The sequence below is a fragment of the Vicugna pacos genome, chromosome 11 (assembly GCF_048564905.1).
Source record: "Vicugna pacos chromosome 11, VicPac4, whole genome shotgun sequence".
Taxonomy (NCBI): domain Eukaryota; kingdom Metazoa; phylum Chordata; class Mammalia; order Artiodactyla; family Camelidae; genus Vicugna; species Vicugna pacos.
This window is the reverse complement of record NC_132997.1, coordinates 36,059,291-36,085,426: the sequence shown is the minus strand read 5'-3', so window position 1 is coordinate 36,085,426 and position 26,136 is coordinate 36,059,291. Positions and strand designations below refer to the sequence as shown.

The window sequence follows — 26,136 nt, the reverse complement described above, 5'->3', positions numbered from 1 at the left end:
TAAACTGAACGACAAGGAAGGATGTGATCAGGAAGTAATCTTTGTTCTGATGGACTACAATGGGGACGTGAGAGAGAGCAAGGCCACGGGCAGCATGGCATGGAGGAAATGACAGTAGGGGCCTCATGACCGGGGGGCCCAAGATTCTCAACTCGGCATCAGAGATAGCAAGGTCAGGGCGAGAGGGTGCCCACCCACAGGGAGCTGGCCTCTACCTCTAGCTCCGTGTGGCGGTCTGGCCTAGCTGCTTACCAAGGTCACTTCCTCCTGTTCGTGGGCACAGATGCGGCTGGACTCCATTTCCCGGCCTCCCTCACAGTCGGGCACGCTCAGCTGTTGAGGTCTGACGGTGGCATGTGAACTTCAGCACAGCCCATAAAAACCTCCTACACGTTCTCCTTCACGTCCTTGAGACCTGAGAAGCCATACGTCGAAATGATAGATTCAGTGGATAAAAAGAACCTGGATCCCTGAACTCTGGCTAGGAGAAGAGCTACCCACCAAGGAAGATAAGCCCCTTTTGGACGTTACGCAAGTGAAGAAAAGCCCGGGATTGTATTAAGCCACTGAGATATTGGGGGTTCCATGTTCAGGCAGCTCCCACGAGACCGATTCACTGAAGTCACTGTGTCATTGCCACGGCTGCTCATTTGGCCCTTTCTCAGCCTTATCATATTACCACTTACCTTTTGACTTTCAGGTCACTTTTCCTTCCTATAGGTCCCACTCCCTCAAGTGGGATGGCAACAGGGCAGTCAGAGGTCTGCCCTTGTAAGGTGAGTGCTTTCTCTGTTCTCTGCTCCTTAAAGTGGATTCTGCCTTCACTGCTGTAGCATGTCAATGGATGCTCTTAGGGCCCTTGAAGCCATTTGTACTCTTAGGTGCTTTCTCTTTCAGTTCGCTTAGACGACATGCTTTCTGGACTAGCACGAATACAGTCCTTATCTCAGGCCTTCCCCAAATTGTGATCATGTCTGAACTAGCGGGGCCCGGCTGAGTAGGACAGAACTGCCCAGACGCTGCTGTAGCTGCTTATTTCCATGTCCGACTGTATGCTTTTTCAGGACAAGGAGTATTTCTTGGGCACCAGGCACAGTATCAGGCACACAGGAGGCGTTCAACGAACGCTCGCTGAAGGAACGAATAGGGTCACTCTCCATGTCGTCAAACACACCGGGATGCTATGGAAAGAATCCGCAGCTTTTGTTTTCCCCCTCCACTTTTTGGTATTTTACTTAAAAAGGTTGATTTATATAGACAGGCATTTGGGCAATTGATTAATCTTTCTTCATCATTTTGTCAATTTCCCGTGGAGAGCACAACTTGTCAGTGATACGTGAACATGCATTTATTCTTTGGAACAATGTCTTTGGCTGTGAGCTACCACAAGATCTCGTATGTATTTCCCTGTGCCATACAGTATAATCTTGTTCATCTATTCTGCATCTGCCTGTCAGTATCTGCACATTTCCAACTCCCAGTCTGTCCCGTCCCACGCCCCTGCCCCTTGGCAACCACAAGTTTGTTTTCTATTTCTATGAGTGTGTCTGTTTTGTATTTATGTTCTTTTCTGTTTTTCCTTTTTTTCCCCTTCAAAACCATCTTTAAAGCAGCAGCCTAGGGAAGCCTGCTTCCAAGATGTCGAAGGCGTGGCCTGGGCCGCGCGCAGAATTGGGGCGGGGAGAGTGGCGGTATGGGCTGTGCGGGAAGGGCCAGAACAGGACGGGAGAAATCTGCGGAGCAGGGGCAGGGGAAGGGCTGGGCCAGGAGCGGAGAGCCCGGTTGGGGCGGTCTCGGCTGGGCGGGGTGAGCCGGGGCTGGGGGCGGCGTCGGCTGCGCGGGGAGAGCCGGGGCGGGGGTCGTTCTCGGCCGCGCCGGGAAAGCCGGGGCTTAGGGCGGGGGGCGATCTCGGCTGCGCCGGGACAGCTGGGGTGGGGGGCGTCCTCGGGCGCGCGGGGAGAGCCGGGGTCGGGGTCGGTCTAGGCCTCGCCGGTAAAGCCGGGGCATGTGGCGTGGGGCGATCTCGGCTGCGGCGTGACAGCTGTGGTGGGGGGCGGCCTTGGCCGCGCGGGGAAAGCCGGGGCGCGGGGAGAGCCGGGGCGGGGGTCGGTCTCGGCCGCGCCGGGAAAGCCGTGGTTGGGGCGTGGCGCGATCACGGCTGCGGCTGGACGGTCTGGTCCGGAGGCGTCCTTTGCCGTGTGAGGAGAGCCGCGGCGCGGGGAGAGCCGGGCGTGGGTCGGTCTCGGCCGCGCCGGGCGAGCCGGGGCATGGGGCGTGGGGCGATCTCCGCTGCGGCGGGACAGCTGGGGTGTGGCGCGAACTTGGCGTGGCGGGGAGAGATGGGGCGGGGAGAGCCGGGGCGGGGGTCGTTCTCGGCCGCGGCGGGAAAGCCGGGTTTGGGGCAGGGCGCGATCTCGGCTGTGGCTGGACAGTCTGGTCCGGAGGTGGCCTCTGCCGCGCGGGCAGAGCCGGGGCGCGGGGAGAGCCGGGGCGGGGGTCGGTCTCCGCTGCGCAGATCATGGCGGGTGGGGCCTGCGGGCGGGCGGGATCCTGTGGACAGCGCTGAGACGCCTGCCGAGACTGTTGAGAGGCGCGCGCCTCCCGGATGCTTGGCCTGAGGTGGCGGCTGGGGGCTCGGTGCCTGCCTGGAGGCCGCAGGGTGAAGGCGGGCCTGGGGCTGGGGCTGGGGCTGGCGTCCCTCCAGCTCTGAGAAGGGACCCGCGCCCGCGCACTACCAGCTAGTCATCACCTGCAATGTCTCTGGGACTAGGTCCTCCAAGCATATCTCCAAGCTTGCCTATCACCAGGGTGTGGTCATTGTGACCTGTCCTGGCTGCCAGACACACCACACCATCCCCGACAACCTAGGGTGGTTCTCGGACCTGGATGGGAAGAGGAATATTAAAGAAATGCTGGCAGCCAGAAGGGAGAAGGTATGCCAAGTGGCTGGCAAGGGGGTCCAGGAGCTTCTTTTAGAGGCTGCGGGGTCCCCCAAACCCACCAGTGCTGTGGCAGGGGCTGAGGACCAGGATCCCACCCTACCTGGCAGGAAGGAGGCCAGCTGACCCACCTTCTGCCTTCAAGGAGGATACTCTGGCCCTGGGACGCTCTGGACGTGACTTGTTGTTGTTGTTGTTGTTGTTGTTGTTGTTGTTGTTGTTGTTGTTGTTGTTATCAATAGCTATCAGTTGCAGATGTGGGGCCTGGGAGTCTCCTGCTCTCCCTGGCTCTGGAGTCAAAATGACTCCCGAGAACACTCTGAGGGCTGCAGCTGGGGCCTTCTGCAGCTGCAGGCCATGTCCCAGTGGGAAGGGGCTGGACATGGAGTCTGAGCCCCTCCTGGCTGCGGCTGTGTGGCCTTGGGCAGGTCACTTTGCCCCTGTGAGACTCTGTCTTCCTGTCTCGAGATGAAAATGCTCAGAGCGCCACCTTGTCAGGAGGACAGGCAGAAAGACAAGACTCAGAAGAGACATGGGGTGGCTCAGTCCTGTCCCAAATGTCAAGGCGCCCATCTTGCTGGCTCTCAGGGATTCCAGGAAAGGATGGCCAGTTAGCCAGTGAACTTCCTGGGTGCAGGACCAGCACCCCCACAACCCTCTGCAGATCTTGTCCCTCTGGCCAGACGCAAGGAGGCCCCACAGATCCTTCTGTGGCACCTGCTGTCCCCTGGACAGCCCTGGTGAACAAGTGCCAACCTCAGCCCTGACTTTTGGCCACTGGGCAAGCGGTCAGGAAACCAGGCCTCTCGCTGTCTCCACTGACAGGCCAGGCAGCCGTGGTGACAAAGGGAGTGGGTGCGAGGGGTGCTGTCTGATGGGCGGTGGGCCGCGTGCCCTGCATTTGTCTCCCAGCCTTGTTTGACTGTCTTCTCAGGATGTTCCTGTGTTTATGAGAGCGTGTTTACTTCCAGAAGCCTTCTGGGCAGTGTGAGCTTCAGCATTAAACAGCAGCCACCATCTTACAGGGTCCTGGCAGGATGCGCGCTCCCGGTTGCCGACCCCGTCGGCCCTGGGCCTCAGCATGGTTCTCCAGGCACTGGCAGTCTGTGCTCTGACCCGGTTACCCCTGTCCTTCCCCTTGACGAACAAGCCTGCATTATTCCAGCCCAGAGCCCCCCGTTCCATTTGTGAAGTCCAACCTGGAAGCTGAGCCAGCAGCCCCACCACGGCCTGCTCTCCCACAGAGGCCCCAGGCGACCCACTGGCCTTGAAATGCCTGAGCTGCAGGGCTGGGTAGTGGCTTGGCTGCCTAGCTGACCCCAGACGCTTAGGACCAGAATTTGGGGAGGTCCTGGGAGCTGGCTGGACTCTGAGAGTGCAGGGCTGGGCCTTGGAGGGCCACTGAGACCAATCCCGCCCTCCACGGATGTGGAAACGGAGGCCTGTGGTTTGGATAGGTATGCTAGCTGTTTTTTATTGTCTGTTTTCTGACACTTTGACACCTGGGTCCCACTGAGCCTGGAGGGGCTGCCCCTCCCAGCGCTAGTCAGTTCCTAGAGACAGTAGAAGATGCCAGTGAGCACACCCGGGGGGGGGGGGACAGACAAGTAGGGGCAGCCCCTCCACCCAGAGATGCTGATTCCTCCCACCTGCTAGTCCTGCCTCCCTGTTGCTCCCCATGGAAACCACAGGAGAGGCTCTTGCCACTGTTTCACCTCCCCTGCCTCCTGACCCGCGAGGACCCTGCTGATGCCCCTCCAAGGACAATGCCCCATCTGCACGGATGCTTCTCAGCCCAGCCAGGGCCCAGTGGTCCAAGTGAGCCTACTTTGTGCGAGGCCAGGCTGCCACTGATTTCAAGACTTCAGAAGGACATCTCGGATGCGAAGGGACACATCACAGGAAGGTCCATATATTTTTCCTTCTAAGCCATGACTCAGGAGTAAAAGCAAAATAACATTGTGTTCAGATCCAAGAGACTCAGAGAGTTTGCCGCTCTCAGGCTGTCACTGAGAGTGAGGACGGGTGGTTTGAAGGAAGAAGTGAATGAATCCGAGAAGGAACGAGTGGAGAGTGAGACATGAGGGTGGGAAATGGGTGAGTGCAGGTCTGTCTGACAGTCATGACTGTGTAAATCAAGCATCGGGGGTTAGTAAGAACAATTATCATGACTAATGAGAAGGCAAAAACCTCTGTGGTTCAGTGTTGTGTCCTGGCCATCACCGGCCACCCTACCAGGGCTCAGGAAGCCTGAGCTGAGGTAGAAAGGGCAGAAAAAGTCTATACACTAGTCATTCCTATCCATCTGTGTAAGAAGAATTGCACACCATGAGCAAGTGGGAATGATTCCTGGAATGCAGGATGGCTTCACCCTAGCAAAATGCATGACAGTGTGAGGAGAAAAAACAGGATCATCTCAATGAATGCTGAGAAAGGAATGGATGAATTCACCAGCATCTTCTGAATTTCATGGAAACATGAGAAATTTAAAGGGTCATATTCACACAATGTTTTTTTTTTTCAATAACTCTAGCCCAACTGGATAATAACAATTTTTAGAAGTATCACAGCATTCTATACCACGTTATAGCACAATATCACTTCACTCTGTTCCTCATGCTATGGGTCGGTCTTTTAGAGCCTCATCAGAGAAATGGCTCAATTTAGTAGGGATGCTCATTGCAAGAAAAACATGCTTCTTTTATGCCATCGACTTAACATGGATTGTTGAAGAGAAACCCCCACCCCCATTATGACAGTCATGCAGAGCGGTATTTCTGCATGTGGTGACTGATTCATAAATTCAGTCCCATCGTGAAACTTCAGGTCCGTAGGATCTAATATTCTGACTTTGGATCCCTGAGGGAGTCAGAGGTGTCCCCTGAGACCTAGAGAGCAGAGCCACACAGTAGGAGAGTCAAGGGGGCCAAAATGAGAACAGAAGTGAGAGCAGATGGCGAGATGTGATGTGGGAGAGCCCTGGGATCATGTGGGTCCTGGCTGAGGGGCTCTGTGGGAAGGTCTTCAGGAGTAAAGGGCCTGGCAGGGGAGGAAGGTGCCTAGGTATGATGACCTCCTGTCAGGAAAGCTCCAGGAGAGCCCGCATTTCAAATACATTCCCCTGGCCTGTCCTATCTTCCCTCCCAACTCTATACATTCAGCAATACACGTCCATCTTCTTGGCCAAGTGCTGGGCTAGAGACCTGTAATTTGCTCAAGTCCAAGGTGTAGACTCTGCTCCCAGGTGGCTGAGCGTTCCTTATAATAAAGTCAAGGGTAAGCCATTGTAGGTAGAGGAGCAGGTAATTAAAATCAAAACCTGTCCCTCTCCCACAGTTCTTATCATCACTGTTCTTTCTTCTGACACTTTAGGATACACGGGATTGTAGCAAAGCTCCCCAGGGGAAAGCAGATTCAGTGCTCTGGGGATAGAAGTCGATGAGGACCCACCTTGGCTGTGCTGAGCAGGAGAACTTCCCTGGTGAGTGACTCCCACTGAGACCTACTGCCCCGCTTCAACTGTCTCCTAGGGATTCAGGGACAACCCCACTGTCCTGTGAGCAGACCGCTTTCTACCCAAGTCTACATCACACGCACACAAGGCAACATGAATTACAATATCTCTTGTACATTGCACTGATTGTCAAAGTCTTTTATTTAAGTAGATATTTACAAACGCAGACGGTTGGAGGGAGAGAGGAAGGGACAGAGGTGGACACAGATGGGGGCTGGACACAGAAGAACACACGTCTGTGTATCCCAAGTGACGACTTCCACTCAGTGGCTCAATTTCTGTTTGTGAATTAAAGTGTATTGAGATTAGAGCTGAAACGAGATTGAAGAAAAAAACCAAACCTCTATAGCTTAAAGAAATCCTCACTTTCTAAAACATGTTCTGAGGAGGGCTAAATTGGGAAGGAGCACTTTGGAATGGAACAGTGTTTCTCAGAAGCAGTGACATCCCTCCCTCTGGTGGCCGTACGGGGAATGGCATGTGAGCTGCTGGCTCCATGGATGTCGGACAAACAGGCAACATTCACACAAACACAAAATCAGTCTCACTGCTGGAAGAAAACAAATCCTCTAAGGTCAAAATTTGGGCTTGCCTTCTAAGTCCTTGTCTTGATCATGCCATGAGCGGCCACTTACCAAGGGTGGGGTCTCAGGGAGTGTTGATGGAGGCCCTGAGCTGGGCCCTGGGTCCACAGCAGACAAGAGGGAGGAGGCCGCTGCCTCACAGGACCTGCAGGGAGAGGGTGGGAACGTGTTGGGGCCACTTGTCCACATCCCCGCCCTGTGTGTCTGGTGCAGAGAAGTGAGTCTATCCAAACAGAGACATGTAGGGCACTTTGAAGTTTCTATTAACCATAAAACACAGACACAACAGGCCGCAAGGAATATGTTATCACCTCTAAGAATAATCCGGAATTGTAAATCACAGACACCTCAGGAAGAGTGGGCGGCCCGGCCCTGAAGGCGGCGGGAGGCAGCCGAGCCAGACGGATACTTACAGCGCGTCCCTCTGCTCTGGCTCTGGCTCTGGCTCTGGCTCTGGCTCTGGCTCTGGCTCTGGCTCTGGCGCTGTCGCAGGCAGGAGAGCTGGAGCTGGCGCTCCACCCAGAGGGGTTTCCCCAGCGGGTTCTGGAGCTGGTGCTGTAGCTCCAAGAAGGGAAACTCTCATCAATAGGACTGCTTTCCCACGTGTCTCCCAAAGCCAGGGGAGCCCTCACTGCTACTCAATCAAATCTCACTCCAGGATTCCACCCCCAGGGAGTCTTCCCAGGCTCTGCTCTGTGGGGTCCAGTGCCGTCCCCTCCCCACCCACCAGATCCCCCACCCTGCATCCTCCTCACCATCACTGTCTGCCTCTGGGAGTTCCAGTTGCTCCAGCTGTGCCAGGAGGAGGTGGGCCTGCTGCTCCAGGTCTGAGCCAGGCATGCTGAGCTCTACGTAAGCTACAACGGTCTTCAGGCATGGGAATTCTGGAGGCTGGTGGAAGTCGTCTGGGTACTGGAACAGCCAGGTGCCCAGGATGGAGGCCATGGCCCTGGGTGCAGTCAGGGGGACACCAGAGTCAGAGGCTTAGCCTTTCCTACCACATTGGGCTCCCAGGGTAGCCCTGCAGGGACCGGGGACTTTTTGCCTTTGGCTCCTGCCCATCCAGAGGCCGGCTCTGCTCCATGTCCCATCTCAGCTGGCAGTGTGGGCAGAGGCGGGCTTGGACACAGAGGAGGGGCTGCTACAAGCCTTCTGAAGGGACAGCACTGGCTCAATGGCGTGACCACCTGTCCACTGCTTCAGGGACACCTGTCACACTGCTATGTCCCTCTCCCTGCCCCTCCCCACTGGATGGCACGTCTGTGAGGACAGGCAGGCTGTGTGCTCTGCGCACTGCCCTCTAAGGGACACAGGAGCTGCTCTATGAGTGCCTGAGCCAGGAGGGAACAGACAGGCTGTGTCGGCCATCCAGGCTGCCCACGGGCCTCCTCACTCCTCAGACTTTAGCTCCTGCACCTGCTGGCTGCACAATCCTCCAGGGACCCTGCCTGGGTCTCCTTCTGCCCCTGCCACTCAGCATCATCAGGATGGGCTCAGCTGTCCCCTGAGGCTCCCTGGGTCCCCTGAGCACCAGCTGAGTCCCCACCATTGAGGCTACACTAGTTGGTGGGCACGATGCTCTCTACCCCTTGTGGTCTGTGTCTCCCAAAGGGCGTGTGGGCAGGGATGGGATGGATAGGGGATGCTTGTGGGTTTTCTTCACTTTTGACTCTGTCCTCTGACCTCCCAGATGCCCCTCACAGTGCCACAGTCGCATCCACAGCTCTCTGGGTCTTGTCTCTTCTTTGCCAGGGGAAGCCCTAGGACTTCTGCTCTCAAGCCAGACTCACAGGATATGCGGGATCCAGGATCCCGCCCACCTCTGCCCAACCAGAGAGCCCATAGCTTCACACACTATTTGGGGAAGGAGTCCTTCCCGCTTCAATCCAAGAGACTCACTGCTTCAGCTGGTGCAGGGGTCCCCCGTCCTCTTCCGTAACAGGGAGGACGCATCCGTATCTAGAGGAGAGCAGGAAGGCGTCACATGGACTGTCCCGAACACACTAGCTGGATGTGCTGTCTAGTGTGACAGTGTGACACCCGAGAGAATGGAAGCCCTGGAGGGCAGAGCTGATGTCTGCTCGATGTATTAAATGATGGTTGTTCCTAGAAAAGCCCCTGTCCCTGGGGGCCCTTTCTATACATTTGAGGAATGAGTGAGTGAGCCCACCTGGCCCCAAGGCGCACATCTCAGTGGGCCTGGGACCCCACTTGTCCCTCCCAGGGATCACTGTTCTCACTCTCCCAGGACAGGGACAGCTAATGGCGTCACCGATCCCCTTTGAAATGGGAAAACAGTTCCACCCGTGGCCAAAGTCCCAGTGACACAGGAGGCAGACGCTAGCTCTTGGGCAGGAGGACAATGAAATTCGCACAACCACAGCCCCGCCAGCTGCCCTTTCCGTGAGCCAGGTCCCCGGAGAGCACCTTCCATGAAGATCTCCCTCTGTTCCTACCCTCCTAGGGCCTGATCCTCTCTTGACCCCAGCGTGCAGGGGGGACACTGAGGCTCAGAGAGGTAGAGGAACAATGCCTCATGGCTCTGATGGTAGGTGGCCAGGTCCCCAATGTCCCATGAAGACACAGTGCTCACCTTTGGAACAGATGGTCCAGCACCTGCTGGGCGGTGGCAAGAGCTCGATAATTGCCCAGAAATGTGTTCACGTAAGAGGGGTGCCCGCCCAGGACGGCAGGCACCAGCTTTGCCACCAGCTTCTCCAGCCTGTGTCGCTGGAGGCTCCAAGCCCTGTAGGCCTCATCCCCGCTCCCTGATGGTCCAGCTCCCCCCTGGGGTGGAAAGAGGAAAGACATGGATCAGAGGCAGCACCGGGGACCCCCAGGCACTTGGGGCTGGAGATTAGACCGAATCCTCAAGCCTCAAGCTCTTGTGCCTGAGGTGGAACAGGGGAGCCCTGAAGCAGATCCTAGGTTCTCGGCATCACCAGTACCTGGGGCGAAGGGCGATGATGAAATGCATCAGTGTCTCAGATCCCTGTGTCGGCACCACAGTGCCGGCCCCTCCCTGCATGGACCACATCATCCCCGTGACTGCTGTCACAGCATCCCATTCTAGGGATGAGAACACAGCGGCTGAGCCTGGGGTGGGAGGGCTCAGGATCTTCAGGTTAATGTGGACACGTGGGGATGGAGAAGAAACAGGACAACGTGTAGAAAAATGCAGAAATACCCTTGACTTCACATAGACTGAAGTTCTGTCCGAGTCTCTTTCTGAGATTCGGACTCATATGTGGGCACTGACTTTGCGTCTGGCCAAGGCAGGGCCTGGGTTGTGACGGCAGATGGGGGAGACGGGGCATCAGATGCCTTTGCCAGCAGCTCTCTTAAGAGGCAGCCCAGGGGAGTAGCGGGGCAGCAGCGGGGCCCGGGGCTTCCTGGGTGTGGAGTCTCCTCGCTCGCACTCACCCTGAGCGCGTCCTGGGCTCTGCTGCTCTCGTGGGGCACCTGCGCCTCCTGCAGGGAGGTGGAGCGGGGATCTCCGTGGACCAGGTCCTGTCCCGTCCCGTGTGTGGAGTCCTGTAAATACAGTGCCCAGAGGCCAGGCAGGAGCCTCAGAGCCCTGTCTGGTTCTCCGACCCACTAGACATCTCCAGTCCTGACACACATCCACCACTGTCTGCACAGACCTCCTTCAGGGGCAGAAAAGCTGACAAAGTGGGTGCCTTGTATTCCCGTTGACCCAGAGATGATGCCCCTCAGGAGTCCTCTTTCCCCCTTATCAGCCCTGTCCTTGGGTGCGGCCATGACAGGACCACCGGGTCACCAAGTGTTCAACAAGCCATTCCTGCCCAGAGGGGACACCTCCTCTCAAGTCCCCCTTCAGCGACATGGAGATGAGGGAAAGTGGGCCTGCCCAGGGAGGGCCCCCCATGGAGGCCGGTCCCAGACTGGCCTTCTCCAGGCCACCCAGCGTTACCTTAGGTGACCTCCTCAAAATAGGCCACAGGCGCCTGGGTGGAGGGTTCCACAGACGCCTACAGCCACCGAAGAACCTCGCAGTCCAGGGTTTCCTGGCGGAGAAGCCCCGGGAGACCGGGAAACAAGAGGAGAACATCCTGTGTCTTCAACTGTCTCCAGCCAAGTGCGCTGGCTCTGGAGCTGTTGTCCAAATGTGGGTGCCTGGTAACCAGGTTCCATTTCGGTTGGGGTCTGTTAAGGAGGTGATGTCACTTCCTGGGGTCCACTTCCTGGAACCCCCTCCTCAGAAGACACCTCCACATGAGCCCTCTGGGCTGCTTGCCTGCTCACGCCCTTCTCCACGCAAACCCGCACCTTGCACAGTTAGAGCAGCCCCGCCGTCTCTATAGCTGCCGGGGGAGGTTCTGCAGGCAGCTTTGAGGAGACGCCCTGGCTTCCAGAATCCACTCCTCATCCTTACCTGTTCTCCATCCTGGGGAAGTCCTGGTGTGTGTCCAGGCCGGTGTGTCTCCCCAGCTGCCCAGTGGGAATGATTCTAGAAAGTACTTCTAGGGATGTCCTCAGGTGCAAGTGGAATAAGGCCTAAAAAATTGGAGAGTCATGTCACCTGTAGGTGTTGCCTGCAACCCAAGTTATCTTCCTCTGACTTCCTCCTCCACGTCTGTTCCTCTTATGATGGGATGCGATAATTCTTATTCAATGTCATTGTACACGGGTGTCTATGTGTGTGTCTTTGTATATGTGTGTGTGTGTGTGTGTGTGTGTGTGTGTGTGTGTCTTTGTAAACCAGTGCTCACACTCTGTGTCGCCAGCAGGAAACTGTCCCCACACAGGAGAAATGGGCAATAGCATCCTGAGGTCTGAGGGTTTCGGTTTTCTAAAGCAAACCGAGTGAGAAAGTCTGAGGCCCTTGCTGGAAGGTTAGAGCTCATGAGTCAAGGCCACGCAGGTAGCAGGGCTGGAACTGGGATCAGAGACAGCCTGTGTCCACTGTGCACACTCAGTAGCACAGTCCTGGGAGCAGGAAAACTGTCCGCTTCTCTGATTACACAGTCTGGCAGGCTGAACTTCTCCAGCTGGATATGCAGTGACCCAGGGACAGATGGGCAGATGGTGGCTGACATCGGTAGAGTGACGTGACCATCTCATAGGCTGCTTCCCTGCATTCAGGGAGCTTCCGTCCAGGTAGGAGGAAGGCCAGCGAGTAAACTGAACGACAAGGAAGGATGTGATCAGGAAGTAATCTTTGTTCTGATGGACTACAATGGGGACGTGAGAGAGAGCAAGGCCACGGGCAGCATGGCATGGAGGAAATGACAGTAGGGGCCTCATGACCGGGGGGCCCAAGATTCTCAACTCGGCATCAGAGATAGCAAGGTCAGGGCGAGAGGGTGCCCACCCACAGGGAGCTGGCCTCTACCTCTAGCTCCGTGTGGCGGTCTGGCCTAGCTGCTTACCAAGGTCACTTCCTCCTGTTCGTGGGCACAGATGCGGCTGGACTCCATTTCCCGGCCTCCCTCACAGTCGGGCACGCTCAGCTGTTGAGGTCTGACGGTGGCATGTGAACTTCAGCACAGCCCATAAAAACCTCCTACACGTTCTCCTTCACGTCCTTGAGACCTGAGAAGCCATACGTCGAAATGATAGATTCAGTGGATAAAAAGAACCTGGATCCCTGAACTCTGGCTAGGAGAAGAGCTACCCACCAAGGAAGATAAGCCCCTTTTGGACGTTACGCAAGTGAAGAAAAGCCCGGGATTGTATTAAGCCACTGAGATATTGGGGGTTCCATGTTCAGGCAGCTCCCACGAGACCGATTCACTGAAGTCACTGTGTCATTGCCACGGCTGCTCATTTGGCCCTTTCTCAGCCTTATCATATTACCACTTACCTTTTGACTTTCAGGTCACTTTTCCTTCCTATAGGTCCCACTCCCTCAAGTGGGATGGCAACAGGGCAGTCAGAGGTCTGCCCTTGTAAGGTGAGTGCTTTCTCTGTTCTCTGCTCCTTAAAGTGGATTCTGCCTTCACTGCTGTAGCATGTCAATGGATGCTCTTAGGGCCCTTGAAGCCATTTGTACTCTTAGGTGCTTTCTCTTTCAGTTCGCTTAGACGACATGCTTTCTGGACTAGCACGAATACAGTCCTTATCTCAGGCCTTCCCCAAATTGTGATCATGTCTGAACTAGCGGGGCCCGGCTGAGTAGGACAGAACTGCCCAGACGCTGCTGTAGCTGCTTATTTCCATGTCCGACTGTATGCTTTTTCAGGACAAGGAGTATTTCTTGGGCACCAGGCACAGTATCAGGCACACAGGAGGCGTTCAACGAACGCTCGCTGAAGGAACGAATAGGGTCACTCCATGTCGTCAAACACACCGGGATGCTATGGAAAGAATCCGCAGCTTTTGTTTTCCCCCTCCACTTTTTGGTATTTTACTTAAAAAGGTTGATTTATATAGACAGGCATTTGGGCAATTGATTAATCTTTCTTCATCATTTTGTCAATTTCCCGTGGAGAGCACAACTTGTCAGTGATACGTGAACATGCATTTATTCTTTGGAACAATGTCTTTGGCTGTGAGCTACCACAAGATCTCGTATGTATTTCCCTGTGCCATACAGTATAATCTTGTTCATCTATTCTGCATCTGCCTGTCAGTATCTGCACATTTCCAACTCCCAGTCTGTCCCGTCCCACGCCCCTGCCCCTTGGCAACCACAAGTTTGTTTTCTATTTCTATGAGTGTGTCTGTTTTGTATTTATGTTCTTTTCTGTTTTTCCTTTTTTTCCCCTTCAAAACCATCTTTAAAGCAGCAGCCTAGGGAAGCCTGCTTCCAAGATGTCGAAGGCGTGGCCTGGGCCGCGCGCAGAATTGGGGCGGGGAGAGTGGCGGTATGGGCTGTGCGGGAAGGGCCAGAACAGGACGGGAGAAATCTGCGGAGCAGGGGCAGGGGAAGGGCTGGGCCAGGAGCGGAGAGCCCGGTTGGGGCGGTCTCGGCTGGGCGGGGTGAGCCGGGGCTGGGGGCGGCGTCGGCTGCGCGGGGAGAGCCGGGGCGGGGGTCGTTCTCGGCCGCGCCGGGAAAGCCGGGGCTTAGGGCGGGGGGCGATCTCGGCTGCGCCGGGACAGCTGGGGTGGGGGGCGTCCTCGGGCGCGCGGGGAGAGCCGGGGTCGGGGTCGGTCTAGGCCTCGCCGGTAAAGCCGGGGCATGTGGCGTGGGGCGATCTCGGCTGCGGCGTGACAGCTGTGGTGGGGGGCGGCCTTGGCCGCGCGGGGAAAGCCGGGGCGCGGGGAGAGCCGGGGCGGGGGTCGGTCTCGGCCGCGCCGGGAAAGCCGTGGTTGGGGCGTGGCGCGATCACGGCTGCGGCTGGACGGTCTGGTCCGGAGGCGTCCTTTGCCGTGTGAGGAGAGCCGCGGCGCTGGGAGAGCCGGGGTCGGGGTCGGTCTAGGCCTCGCCGGTAAAGCCGGGGCATGGGGCGTGGGGCGATCTCCGCTGCGGCGGGACAGCTGGGGTGTGGCGCGAACTTGGCGTGGCGGGGAGAGATGGGGCGGGGAGAGCCGGGGCGGGGGTCGTTCTCGGCCGCGGCGGGAAAGCCGGGTTTGGGGCAGGGCGCGATCTCGGCTGTGGCTGGACAGTCTGGTCCGGAGGTGGCCTCTGCCGCGCGGGCAGAGCCGGGGCGCGGGGAGAGCCGGGGCGGGGGTCGGTCTCCGCTGCGCAGATCATGGCGGGTGGGGCCTGCGGGCGGGCGGGATCCTGTGGACAGCGCTGAGACGCCTGCCGAGACTGTTGAGAGGCGCGCGCCTCCCGGATGCTTGGCCTGAGGTGGCGGCTGGGGGCTCGGTGCCTGCCTGGAGGCCGCAGGGTGAAGGCGGGCCTGGGGCTGGGGCTGGGGCTGGCGTCCCTCCAGCTCTGAGAAGGGACCCGCGCCCGCGCACTACCAGCTAGTCATCACCTGCAATGTCTCTGGGACTAGGTCCTCCAAGCATATCTCCAAGCTTGCCTATCACCAGGGTGTGGTCATTGTGACCTGTCCTGGCTGCCAGACACACCACACCATCCCCGACAACCTAGGGTGGTTCTCGGACCTGGATGGGAAGAGGAATATTAAAGAAATGCTGGCAGCCAGAAGGGAGAAGGTATGCCAAGTGGCTGGCAAGGGGGTCCAGGAGCTTCTTTTAGAGGCTGCGGGGTCCCCCAAACCCACCAGTGCTGTGGCAGGGGCTGAGGACCAGGATCCCACCCTACCTGGCAGGAAGGAGGCCAGCTGACCCACCTTCTGCCTTCAAGGAGGATACTCTGGCCCTGGGACGCTCTGGACGTGACTTGTTGTTGTTGTTGTTGTTGTTGTTGTTGTTGTTGTTGTTGTTGTTGTTGTTGTTATCAATAGCTATCAGTTGCAGATGTGGGGCCTGGGAGTCTCCTGCTTTCCCTGGCTCTGGAGTCAAAATGACTCCCGAGAACACTCTGAGGGCTGCAGCTGGGGCCTTCTGCAGCTGCAGGCCATGTCCCAGTGGGAAGGGGCTGGAAATGGAGTCTGAGCCCCTCCTGGCTGCGGCTGTGTGGCCTTGGGCAGGTCACTTTGCCCCTGTGAGACTCTGTCTTCCTGTCTCGAGATGAAAATGCTCAGAGCGCCACCTTGTCAGGAGGACAGGCAGAAAGACAAGACTCAGAAGAGACATGGGGTGGCTCAGTCCTGTCCCAAATGTCAAGGCGCCCATCTTGCTGGCTCTCAGGGATTCCAGGAAAGGATGGCCAGTTAGCCAGTGAACTTCCTGGGTGCAGGACCAGCACCCCCACAACCCTCTGCAGATCTTGTCCCTCTGGCCAGACGCAAGGAGGCCCCACAGATCCTTCTGTGGCACCTGCTGTCCCCTGGACAGCCCTGGTGAACAAGTGCCAACCTCAGCCCTGACTTTTGGCCACTGGGCAAGCGGTCAGGAAACCAGGCCTCTCGCTGTCTCCACTGACAGGCCAGGCAGCCGTGGTGACAAAGGGAGTGGGTGCGAGGGGTGCTGTCTGATGGGCGGTGGGCCGCGTGCCCTGCATTTGTCTCCCAGCCTTGTTTGACTGTCTTCTCAGGATGTTCCTGTGTTTATGAGAGCGTGTTTACTTCCAGAAGCCTTCTGGGCAGTGTGAGCTTCAGCATTAAACAGCAGCCACCATCTTACAGGGTCCTGGCAGGATGCGCGCTCCCGGTTGCCGACCCCGTCGGCCCTGGGCCTCAGCATGGTTCTCCAGGCACTGGCAGTCTGTGCTCTGACCCGGTTACCCCTGTCCTTCCCCTTGACGAACAAGCCTGCATTATTCCAGCCCAGAGCCCCCCGTTCCATTTGTGAAGTCCAACCTGGAAGCTGAGCCAGCAGCCCCACCACGGCCTGCTCTCCCACAGAGGCCCCAGGCGACCCACTGGCCTTGAAATGCCTGAGCTGCAGGGCTGGGTAGTGGCTTGGCTGCCTAGCTGACCCCAGACGCTTAGGACCAGAATTTGGGGAGGTCCTGGGAGCTGGCTGGACTCTGAGAGTGCAGGGCTGGGCCTTGGAGGGCCACTGAGACCAATCCCGCCCTCCACGGATGTGGAAACGGAGGCCTGTGGTTTGGATAGGTATGCTAGCTGTTTTTTATTGTCTGTTTTCTGACACTTTGACACCTGGGTCCCACTGAGCCTGGAGGGGCTGCCCCTCCCAGCGCTAGTCAGTTCCTAGAGACAGTAGAAGATGCCAGTGAGCACACCCGGGGGGGGGGGACAGACAAGTAGGGGCAGCCCCTCCACCCAGAGATGCTGATTCCTCCCACCTGCTAGTCCTGCCTCCCTGTTGCTCCCCATGGAAACCACAGGAGAGGCTCTTGCCACTGTTTCACCTCCCCTGCCTCCTGACCCGCGAGGACCCTGCTGATGCCCCTCCAAGGACAATGCCCCATCTGCACGGATGCTTCTCAGCCCAGCCAGGGCCCAGTGGTCCAAGTGAGCCTACTTTGTGCGAGGCCAGGCTGCCACTGATTTCAAGACTTCAGAAGGACATCTCGGATGCGAAGGGACACATCACAGGAAGGTCCATATATTTTTCCTTCTAAGCCATGACTCAGGAGTAAAAGCAAAATAACATTGTGTTCAGATCCAAGAGACTCAGAGAGTTTGCCGCTCTCAGGCTGTCACTGAGAGTGAGGACGGGTGGTTTGAAGGAAGAAGTGAATGAATCCGAGAAGGAACGAGTGGAGAGTGAGACATGAGGGTGGGAAATGGGTGAGTGCAGGTCTGTCTGACAGTCATGACTGTGTAAATCAAGCATCGGGGGTTAGTAAGAACAATTATCATGACTAATGAGAAGGCAAAAACCTCTGTGGTTCAGTGTTGTGTCCTGGCCATCACCGGCCACCCTACCAGGGCTCAGGAAGCCTGAGCTGAGGTAGAAAGGGCAGAAAAAGTCTATACACTAGTCATTCCTATCCATCTGTGTAAGAAGAATTGCACACCATGAGCAAGTGGGAATGATTCCTGGAATGCAGGATGGCTTCACCCTAGCAAAATGCATGACAGTGTGAGGAGAAAAAACAGGATCATCTCAATGAATGCTGAGAAAGGAATGGATGAATTCACCAGCATCTTCTGAATTTCATGGAAACATGAGAAATTTAAAGGGTCATATTCACACAATGTTTTTTTTTTTCAATAACTCTAGCCCAACTGGATAATAACAATTTTTAGAAGTATCACAGCATTCTATACCACGTTATAGCACAATATCACTTCACTCTGTTCCTCATGCTATGGGTCGGTCTTTTAGAGCCTCATCAGAGAAATGGCTCAATTTAGTAGGGATGCTCATTGCAAGAAAAACATGCTTCTTTTATGCCATCGACTTAACATGGATTGTTGAAGAGAAACCCCCACCCCCATTATGACAGTCATGCAGAGCGGTATTTCTGCATGTGGTGACTGATTCATAAATTCAGTCCCATCGTGAAACTTCAGGTCCGTAGGATCTAATATTCTGACTTTGGATCCCTGAGGGAGTCAGAGGTGTCCCCTGAGACCTAGAGAGCAGAGCCACACAGTAGGAGAGTCAAGGGGGCCAAAATGAGAACAGAAGTGAGAGCAGATGGCGAGATGTGATGTGGGAGAGCCCTGGGATCATGTGGGTCCTGGCTGAGGGGCTCTGTGGGAAGGTCTTCAGGAGTAAAGGGCCTGGCAGGGGAGGAAGGTGCCTAGGTATGATGACCTCCTGTCAGGAAAGCTCCAGGAGAGCCCGCATTTCAAATACATTCCCCTGGCCTGTCCTATCTTCCCTCCCAACTCTATACATTCAGCAATACACGTCCATCTTCTTGGCCAAGTGCTGGGCTAGAGACCTGTAATTTGCTCAAGTCCAAGGTGTAGACTCTGCTCCCAGGTGGCTGAGCGTTCCTTATAATAAAGTCAAGGGTAAGCCATTGTAGGTAGAGGAGCAGGTAATTAAAATCAAAACCTGTCCCTCTCCCACAGTTCTTATCATCACTGTTCTTTCTTCTGACACTTTAGGATACACGGGATTGTAGCAAAGCTCCCCAGGGGAAAGCAGATTCAGTGCTCTGGGGATAGAAGTCGATGAGGACCCACCTTGGCTGTGCTGAGCAGGAGAACTTCCCTGGTGAGTGACTCCCACTGAGACCTACTGCCCCGCTTCAACTGTCTCCTAGGGATTCAGGGACAACCCCACTGTCCTGTGAGCAGACCGCTTTCTACCCAAGTCTACATCACACGCACACAAGGCAACATGAATTACAATATCTCTTGTACATTGCACTGATTGTCAAAGTCTTTTATTTAAGTAGATATTTACAAACGCAGACGGTTGGAGGGAGAGAGGAAGGGACAGAGGTGGACACAGATGGGGGCTGGACACAGAAGAACACACGTCTGTGTATCCCAAGTGACGACTTCCACTCAGTGGCTCAATTTCTGTTTGTGAATTAAAGTGTATTGAGATTAGAGCTGAAACGAGATTGAAGAAAAAAACCAAACCTCTATAGCTTAAAGAAATCCTCACTTTCTAAAACATGTTCTGAGGAGGGCTAAATTGGGAAGGAGCACTTTGGAATGGAACAGTGTTTCTCAGAAGCAGTGACATCCCTCCCTCTGGTGGCCGTACGGGGAATGGCATGTGAGCTGCTGGCTCCATGGATGTCGGACAAACAGGCAACATTCACACAAACACAAAATCAGTCTCACTGCTGGAAGAAAACAAATCCTCTAAGGTCAAAATTTGGGCTTGCCTTCTAAGTCCTTGTCTTGATCATGCCATGAGCGGCCACTTACCAAGGGTGGGGTCTCAGGGAGTGTTGATGGAGGCCCTGAGCTGGGCCCTGGGTCCACAGCAGACAAGAGGGAGGAGGCCGCTGCCTCACAGGACCTGCAGGGAGAGGGTGGGAACGTGTTGGGGCCACTTGTCCACATCCCCGCCCTGTGTGTCTGGTGCAGAGAAGTGAGTCTATCCAAACAGAGACATGTAGGGCACTTTGAAGTTTCTATTAACCATAAAACACAGACACAACAGGCCGCAAGGAATATGTTATCACCTCTAAGAATAATCCGGAATTGTAAATCACAGACACCTCAGGAAGAGTGGGCGGCCCGGCCCTGAAGGCGGCGGGAGGCAGCCGAGCCAGACGGATACTTACAGCGCGTCCCTCTGCTCTGGCTCTGGCTCTGGCTCTGGCTCTGGCTCTGGCTCTGGCTCTGGCTCTGGCGCTGTCGCAGGCAGGAGAGCTGGAGCTGGCGCTCCACCCAGAGGGGTTTCCCCAGCGGGTTCTGGAGCTGGTGCTGTAGCTCCAAGAAGGGAAACTCTCATCAATAGGACTGCTTTCCCACGTGTCTCCCAAAGCCAGGGGAGCCCTCACTGCTACTCAATCAAATCTCACTCCAGGATTCCACCCCCAGGGAGTCTTCCCAGGCTCTGCTCTGTGGGGTCCAGTGCCGTCCCCTCCCCACCCACCAGATCCCCCACCCTGCATCCTCCTCACCATCACTGTCTGCCTCTGGGAGTTCCAGTTGCTCCAGCTGTGCCAGGAGGAGGTGGGCCTGCTGCTCCAGGTCTGAGCCAGGCATGCTGAGCTCTACGTAAGCTACAACGGTCTTCAGGCATGGGAATTCTGGAGGCTGGTGGAAGTCGTCTGGGTACTGGAACAGCCAGGTGCCCAGGATGGAGGCCATGGCCCTGGGTGCAGTCAGGGGGACACCAGAGTCAGAGGCTTAGCCTTTCCTACCACATTGGGCTCCCAGGGTAGCCCTGCAGGGACCGGGGACTTTTTGCCTTTGGCTCCTGCCCATCCAGAGGCCGGCTCTGCTCCATGTCCCATCTCAGCTGGCAGTGTGGGCAGAGGCGGGCTTGGACACAGAGGAGGGGCTGCTACAAGCCTTCTGAAGGGACAGCACTGGCTCAATGGCGTGACCACCTGTCCACTGCTTCAGGGACACCTGTCACACTGCTATGTCCCTCTCCCTGCCCCTCCCCACTGGATGGCACGTCTGTGAGGACAGGCAGGCTGTGTGCTCTGCGCACTGCCCTCTAAGGGACACAGGAGCTGCTCTATGAGTGCCTGAGCCAGGAGGGAACAGACAGGCTGTGTCGGCCATCCAGGCTGCCCACGGGCCTCCTCACTCCTCAGACTTTAGCTCCTGCACCTGCTGGCTGCACAATCCTCCAGGGACCCTGCCTGGGTCTCCTTCTGCCCCTGCCACTCAGCATCATCAGGATGGGCTCAGCTGTCCCCTGAGGCTCCCTGGGTCCCCTGAGCACCAGCTGAGTCCCCACCATTGAGGCTACACTAGTTGGTGGGCACGATGCTCTCTACCCCTTGTGGTCTGTGTCTCCCAAAGGGCGTGTGGGCAGGGATGGGATGGATAGGGGATGCTTGTGGGTTTTCTTCACTTTTGACTCTGTCCTCTGACCTCCCAGATGCCCCTCACAGTGCCACAGTCGCATCCACAGCTCTCTGGGTCTTGTCTCTTCTTTGCCAGGGGAAGCCCTAGGACTTCTGCTCTCAAGCCAGACTCACAGGATATGCGGGATCCAGGATCCCGCCCACCTCTGCCCAACCAGAGAGCCCATAGCTTCACACACTATTTGGGGAAGGAGTCCTTCCCGCTTCAATCCAAGAGACTCACTGCTTCAGCTGGTGCAGGGGTCCCCCGTCCTCTTCCGTAACAGGGAGGACGCATCCGTATCTAGAGGAGAGCAGGAAGGCGTCACATGGACTGTCCCGAACACACTAGCTGGATGTGCTGTCTAGTGTGACAGTGTGACACCCGAGAGAATGGAAGCCCTGGAGGGCAGAGCTGATGTCTGCTCGATGTATTAAATGATGGTTGTTCCTAGAAAAGCCCCTGTCCCTGGGGGCCCTTTCTATACATTTGAGGAATGAGTGAGTGAGCCCACCTGGCCCCAAGGCGCACATCTCAGTGGGCCTGGGACCCCACTTGTCCCTCCCAGGGATCACTGTTCTCACTCTCCCAGGACAGGGACAGCTAATGGCGTCACCGATCCCCTTTGAAATGGGAAAACAGTTCCACCCGTGGCCAAAGTCCCAGTGACACAGGAGGCAGACGCTAGCTCTTGGGCAGGAGGACAATGAAATTCGCACAACCACAGCCCCGCCAGCTGCCCTTTCCGTGAGCCAGGTCCCCGGAGAGCACCTTCCATGAAGATCTCCCTCTGTTCCTACCCTCCTAGGGCCTGATCCTCTCTTGACCCCAGCGTGCAGGGGGGACACTGAGGCTCAGAGAGGTAGAGGAACAATGCCTCATGGCTCTGATGGTAGGTGGCCAGGTCCCCAATGTCCCATGAAGACACAGTGCTCACCTTTGGAACAGATGGTCCAGCACCTGCTGGGCGGTGGCAAGAGCTCGATAATTGCCCAGAAATGTGTTCACGTAAGAGGGGTGCCCGCCCAGGACGGCAGGCACCAGCTTTGCCACCAGCTTCTCCAGCCTGTGTCGCTGGAGGCTCCAAGCCCTGTAGGCCTCATCCCCGCTCCCTGATGGTCCAGCTCCCCCCTGGGGTGGAAAGAGGAAAGACATGGATCAGAGGCAGCACCGGGGACCCCCAGGCACTTGGGGCTGGAGATTAGACCGAATCCTCAAGCCTCAAGCTCTTGTGCCTGAGGTGGAACAGGGGAGCCCTGAAGCAGATCCTAGGTTCTCGGCATCACCAGTACCTGGGGCGAAGGGCGATGATGAAATGCATCAGTGTCTCAGATCCCTGTGTCGGCACCACAGTGCCGGCCCCTCCCTGCATGGACCACATCATCCCCGTGACTGCTGTCACAGCATCCCATTCTAGGGATGAGAACACAGCGGCTGAGCCTGGGGTGGGAGGGCTCAGGATCTTCAGGTTAATGTGGACACGTGGGGATGGAGAAGAAACAGGACAACGTGTAGAAAAATGCAGAAATACCCTTGACTTCACATAGACTGAAGTTCTGTCCGAGTCTCTTTCTGAGATTCGGACTCATATGTGGGCACTGACTTTGCGTCTGGCCAAGGCAGGGCCTGGGTTGTGACGGCAGATGGGGGAGACGGGGCATCAGATGCCTTTGCCAGCAGCTCTCTTAAGAGGCAGCCCAGGGGAGTAGCGGGGCAGCAGCGGGGCCCGGGGCTTCCTGGGTGTGGAGTCTCCTCGCTCGCACTCACCCTGAGCGCGTCCTGGGCTCTGCTGCTCTCGTGGGGCACCTGCGCCTCCTGCAGGGAGGTGGAGCGGGGATCTCCGTGGACCAGGTCCTGTCCCGTCCCGTGTGTGGAGTCCTGTAAATACAGTGCCCAGAGGCCAGGCAGGAGCCTCAGAGCCCTGTCTGGTTCTCCGACCCACTAGACATCTCCAGTCCTGACACACATCCACCACTGTCTGCACAGACCTCCTTCAGGGGCAGAAAAGCTGACAAAGTGGGTGCCTTGTATTCCCGTTGACCCAGAGATGATGCCCCTCAGGAGTCCTCTTTCCCCCTTATCAGCCCTGTCCTTGGGTGCGGCCATGACAGGACCACCGGGTCACCAAGTGTTCAACAAGCCATTCCTGCCCAGAGGGGACACCTCCTCTCAAGTCCCCCTTCAGCGACGTGGAGATGAGGGAAAGTGGGCCTGCCCAGGGAGGGCCCCCCATGGAGGCCGGTCCCAGACTGGCCTTCTCCAGGCCACCCAGCGTTACCTTAGGTGACCTCCTCAAAATAGGCCACAGGCGCCTGGGTGGAGGGTTCCACAGACGCCTACAGCCACCGAAGAACCTCGCAGTCCAGGGTTTCCTGGCGGAGAAGCCCCGGGAGACCGGGAAACAAGAGGAGAACATCCTGTGTCTTCAACTGTCTCCAGCCAAGTGCGCTGGCTCTGGAGCTGTTGTCCAAATGTGGGTGCCTGGTAACCAGGTTCCATTTCGGTTGGGGTCTGTTAAGGAGGTGATGTCACTTCCTGGGGTCCACTTCCTGGAACCCCCTCCTCAGAAGACACCTCCACATGAGCCCTCTGGGCTGCTTGCCTGCTCACGCCCTTCTCCACGCAAACCCGCACCTTGCACAGTTAGAGCAGCCCCGCCGTCTCTATAGCTGCCGGGGGAGGTTCTGCAGGCAGCTTTGAGGAGACGCCCTGGCTTCCAGAATCCACTCCTCATCCTTACCTGTTCTCCATCCTGGGGAAGTCCTGGTGTGTGTCCAGGCCGGTGTGTCTCCCCAGCTGCCCAGTGGGAATGATTCTAGAAAGTACTTCTAGGGATGTCCTCAGGTGCAAGTGGAATAAGGCCTAAAAAATTGGAGAGTCATGTCACCTGTAGGTGTTGCCTGCAACCCAAGTTATCTTCCTCTGACTTCCTCCTCCACGTCTGTTCCTCTTATGATGGGATGCGATAATTCTTATTCAATGTCATTGTACACGGGTGTCTATGTGTGTGTCTTTGTATATGTGTGTGTGTGTGTGTGTGTGTGTGTGTGTGTGTGTGTCTTTGTAAACCAGTGCTCACACTCTGTGTCGCCAGCAGGAAACTGTCCCCACACAGGAGAAATGGGCAATAGCATCCTGAGGTCTGAGGGTTTCGGTTTTCTAAAGCAAACCGAGTGAGAAAGTCTGAGGCCCTTGCTGGAAGGTTAGAGCTCATGAGTCAAGGCCACGCAGGTAGCAGGGCTGGAACTGGGATCAGAGACAGCCTGTGTCCACTGTGCACACTCAGTAGCACAGTCCTGGGAGCAGGAAAACTGTCCGCTTCTCTGATTACACAGTCTGGCAGGCTGAACTTCTCCAGCTGGATATGCAGTGACCCAGGGACAGATGGGCAGATGGTGGCTGACATCGGTAGAGTGACGTGACCATCTCATAGGCTGCTTCCCTGCATTCAGGGAGCTTCCGTCCAGGTAGGAGGAAGGCCAGCGAGTAAACTGAACGACAAGGAAGGATGTGATCAGGAAGTAATCTTTGTTCTGATGGACTACAATGGGGACGTGAGAGAGAGCAAGGCCACGGGCAGCATGGCATGGAGGAAATGACAGTAGGGGCCTCATGACCGGGGGGCCCAAGATTCTCAACTCGGCATCAGAGATAGCAAGGTCAGGGCGAGAGGGTGCCCACCCACAGGGAGCTGGCCTCTACCTCTAGCTCCGTGTGGCGGTCTGGCCTAGCTGCTTACCAAGGTCACTTCCTCCTGTTCGTGGGCACAGATGCGGCTGGACTCCATTTCCCGGCCTCCCTCACAGTCGGGCACGCTCAGCTGTTGAGGTCTGACGGTGGCATGTGAACTTCAGCACAGCCCATAAAAACCTCCTACACGTTCTCCTTCACGTCCTTGAGACCTGAGAAGCCATACGTCGAAATGATAGATTCAGTGGATAAAAAGAACCTGGATCCCTGAACTCTGGCTAGGAGAAGAGCTACCCACCAAGGAAGATAAGCCCCTTTTGGACGTTACGCAAGTGAAGAAAAGCCCGGGATTGTATTAAGCCACTGAGATATTGGGGGTTCCATGTTCAGGCAGCTCCCACGAGACCGATTCACTGAAGTCACTGTGTCATTGCCACGGCTGCTCATTTGGCCCTTTCTCAGCCTTATCATATTACCACTTACCTTTTGACTTTCAGGTCACTTTTCCTTCCTATAGGTCCCACTCCCTCAAGTGGGATGGCAACAGGGCAGTCAGAGGTCTGCCCTTGTAAGGTGAGTGCTTTCTCTGTTCTCTGCTCCTTAAAGTGGATTCTGCCTTCACTGCTGTAGCATGTCAATGGATGCTCTTAGGGCCCTTGAAGCCATTTGTACTCTTAGGTGCTTTCTCTTTCAGTTCGCTTAGACGACATGCTTTCTGGACTAGCACGAATACAGTCCTTATCTCAGGCCTTCCCCAAATTGTGATCATGTCTGAACTAGCGGGGCCCGGCTGAGTAGGACAGAACTGCCCAGACGCTGCTGTAGCTGCTTATTTCCATGTCCGACTGTATGCTTTTTCAGGACAAGGAGTATTTCTTGGGCACCAGGCACAGTATCAGGCACACAGGAGGCGTTCAACGAACGCTCGCTGAAGGAACGAATAGGGTCACTCCATGTCGTCAAACACACCGGGATGCTATGGAAAGAATCCGCAGCTTTTGTTTTCCCCCTCCACTTTTTGGTATTTTACTTAAAAAGGTTGATTTATATAGACAGGCATTTGGGCAATTGATTAATCTTTCTTCATCATTTTGTCAATTTCCCGTGGAGAGCACAACTTGTCAGTGATACGTGAACATGCATTTATTCTTTGGAACAATGTCTTTGGCTGTGAGCTACCACAAGATCTCGTATGTATTTCCCTGTGCCATACAGTATAATCTTGTTCATCTATTCTGCATCTGCCTGTCAGTATCTGCACATTTCCAACTCCCAGTCTGTCCCGTCCCACGCCCCTGCCCCTTGGCAACCACAAGTTTGTTTTCTATTTCTATGAGTGTGTCTGTTTTGTATTTATGTTCTTTTCTGTTTTTCCTTTTTTTCCCCTTCAAAACCATCTTTAAAGCAGCAGCCTAGGGAAGCCTGCTTCCAAGATGTCGAAGGCGTGGCCTGGGCCGCGCGCAGAATTGGGGCGGGGAGAGTGGCGGTATGGGCTGTGCGGGAAGGGCCAGAACAGGACGGGAGAAATCTGCGGAGCAGGGGCAGGGGAAGGGCTGGGCCAGGAGCGGAGAGCC

At 56.2% G+C, this 26,136-nt stretch overlaps 2 protein-coding genes across 2 annotated transcripts; both read right to left on the bottom strand.

The window, feature by feature from the left end:
* Nucleotides 1-6,573: 6,573 nt before the first annotated feature.
* On the bottom strand, nucleotides 6,574-11,152 carry LOC140699755 (ral guanine nucleotide dissociation stimulator-like). Its single transcript, XM_072972298.1, has 8 exons — nucleotides 10,972-11,152; nucleotides 10,461-10,571; nucleotides 9,631-9,824; nucleotides 8,937-8,996; nucleotides 7,793-7,986; nucleotides 7,451-7,592; nucleotides 7,089-7,182; nucleotides 6,574-6,731 (listed from the first exon to the last, which is right to left on the bottom strand). Exons 1-8 carry the CDS (start codon nucleotides 11,107-11,109, stop codon nucleotides 6,717-6,719), a joined length of 948 nt encoding a protein of 315 aa, XP_072828399.1. The 5' UTR covers nucleotides 11,110-11,152; the 3' UTR covers nucleotides 6,574-6,716.
* A 7,600-nt stretch (nucleotides 11,153-18,752) lies between these two features.
* On the bottom strand, nucleotides 18,753-23,331 carry LOC140699754 (ral guanine nucleotide dissociation stimulator-like). Its single transcript, XM_072972297.1, has 8 exons — nucleotides 23,151-23,331; nucleotides 22,640-22,750; nucleotides 21,810-22,003; nucleotides 21,116-21,175; nucleotides 19,972-20,165; nucleotides 19,630-19,771; nucleotides 19,268-19,361; nucleotides 18,753-18,910 (listed from the first exon to the last, which is right to left on the bottom strand). The coding sequence occupies exons 1-8, from the start codon at nucleotides 23,286-23,288 to the stop codon at nucleotides 18,896-18,898; spliced, it is 948 nt and encodes a 315-aa protein (XP_072828398.1). The 5' UTR covers nucleotides 23,289-23,331; the 3' UTR covers nucleotides 18,753-18,895.
* Between the last annotated feature and the right edge of the window lie 2,805 nt (nucleotides 23,332-26,136).

Coding starts and splice junctions, on each gene's coding strand:
- LOC140699754 (XM_072972297.1), bottom strand. CDS start 23,288: ATGTTCTCCTCTTGTTTCCCGGTCTCCCGGGGCTTCTCCGCCAGGAAA. Junction 22,751..23,150: donor TTTTGAGGAGGTCACCTAAG/GTAACGCTGGGT, acceptor CTGTATTTACAG/GACTCCACACACGGGACGGG. Junction 20,166..21,115: donor CCCCTGCACCAGCTGAAGCA/GTGAGTCTCTTG, acceptor GACTGCACCCAG/GGCCATGGCCTCCATCCTGG.
- LOC140699755 (XM_072972298.1), bottom strand. CDS start 11,109: ATGTTCTCCTCTTGTTTCCCGGTCTCCCGGGGCTTCTCCGCCAGGAAA. Junction 7,593..7,792: donor CCCAGAGGCAGACAGTGATG/GTGAGGAGGATG, acceptor TTGGAGCTACAG/CACCAGCTCCAGAACCCGCT. Junction 7,183..7,450: donor CCAGAGCAGAGGGACGCGCT/GTAAGTATCCGT, acceptor CTCTCCCTGCAG/GTCCTGTGAGGCAGCGGCCT.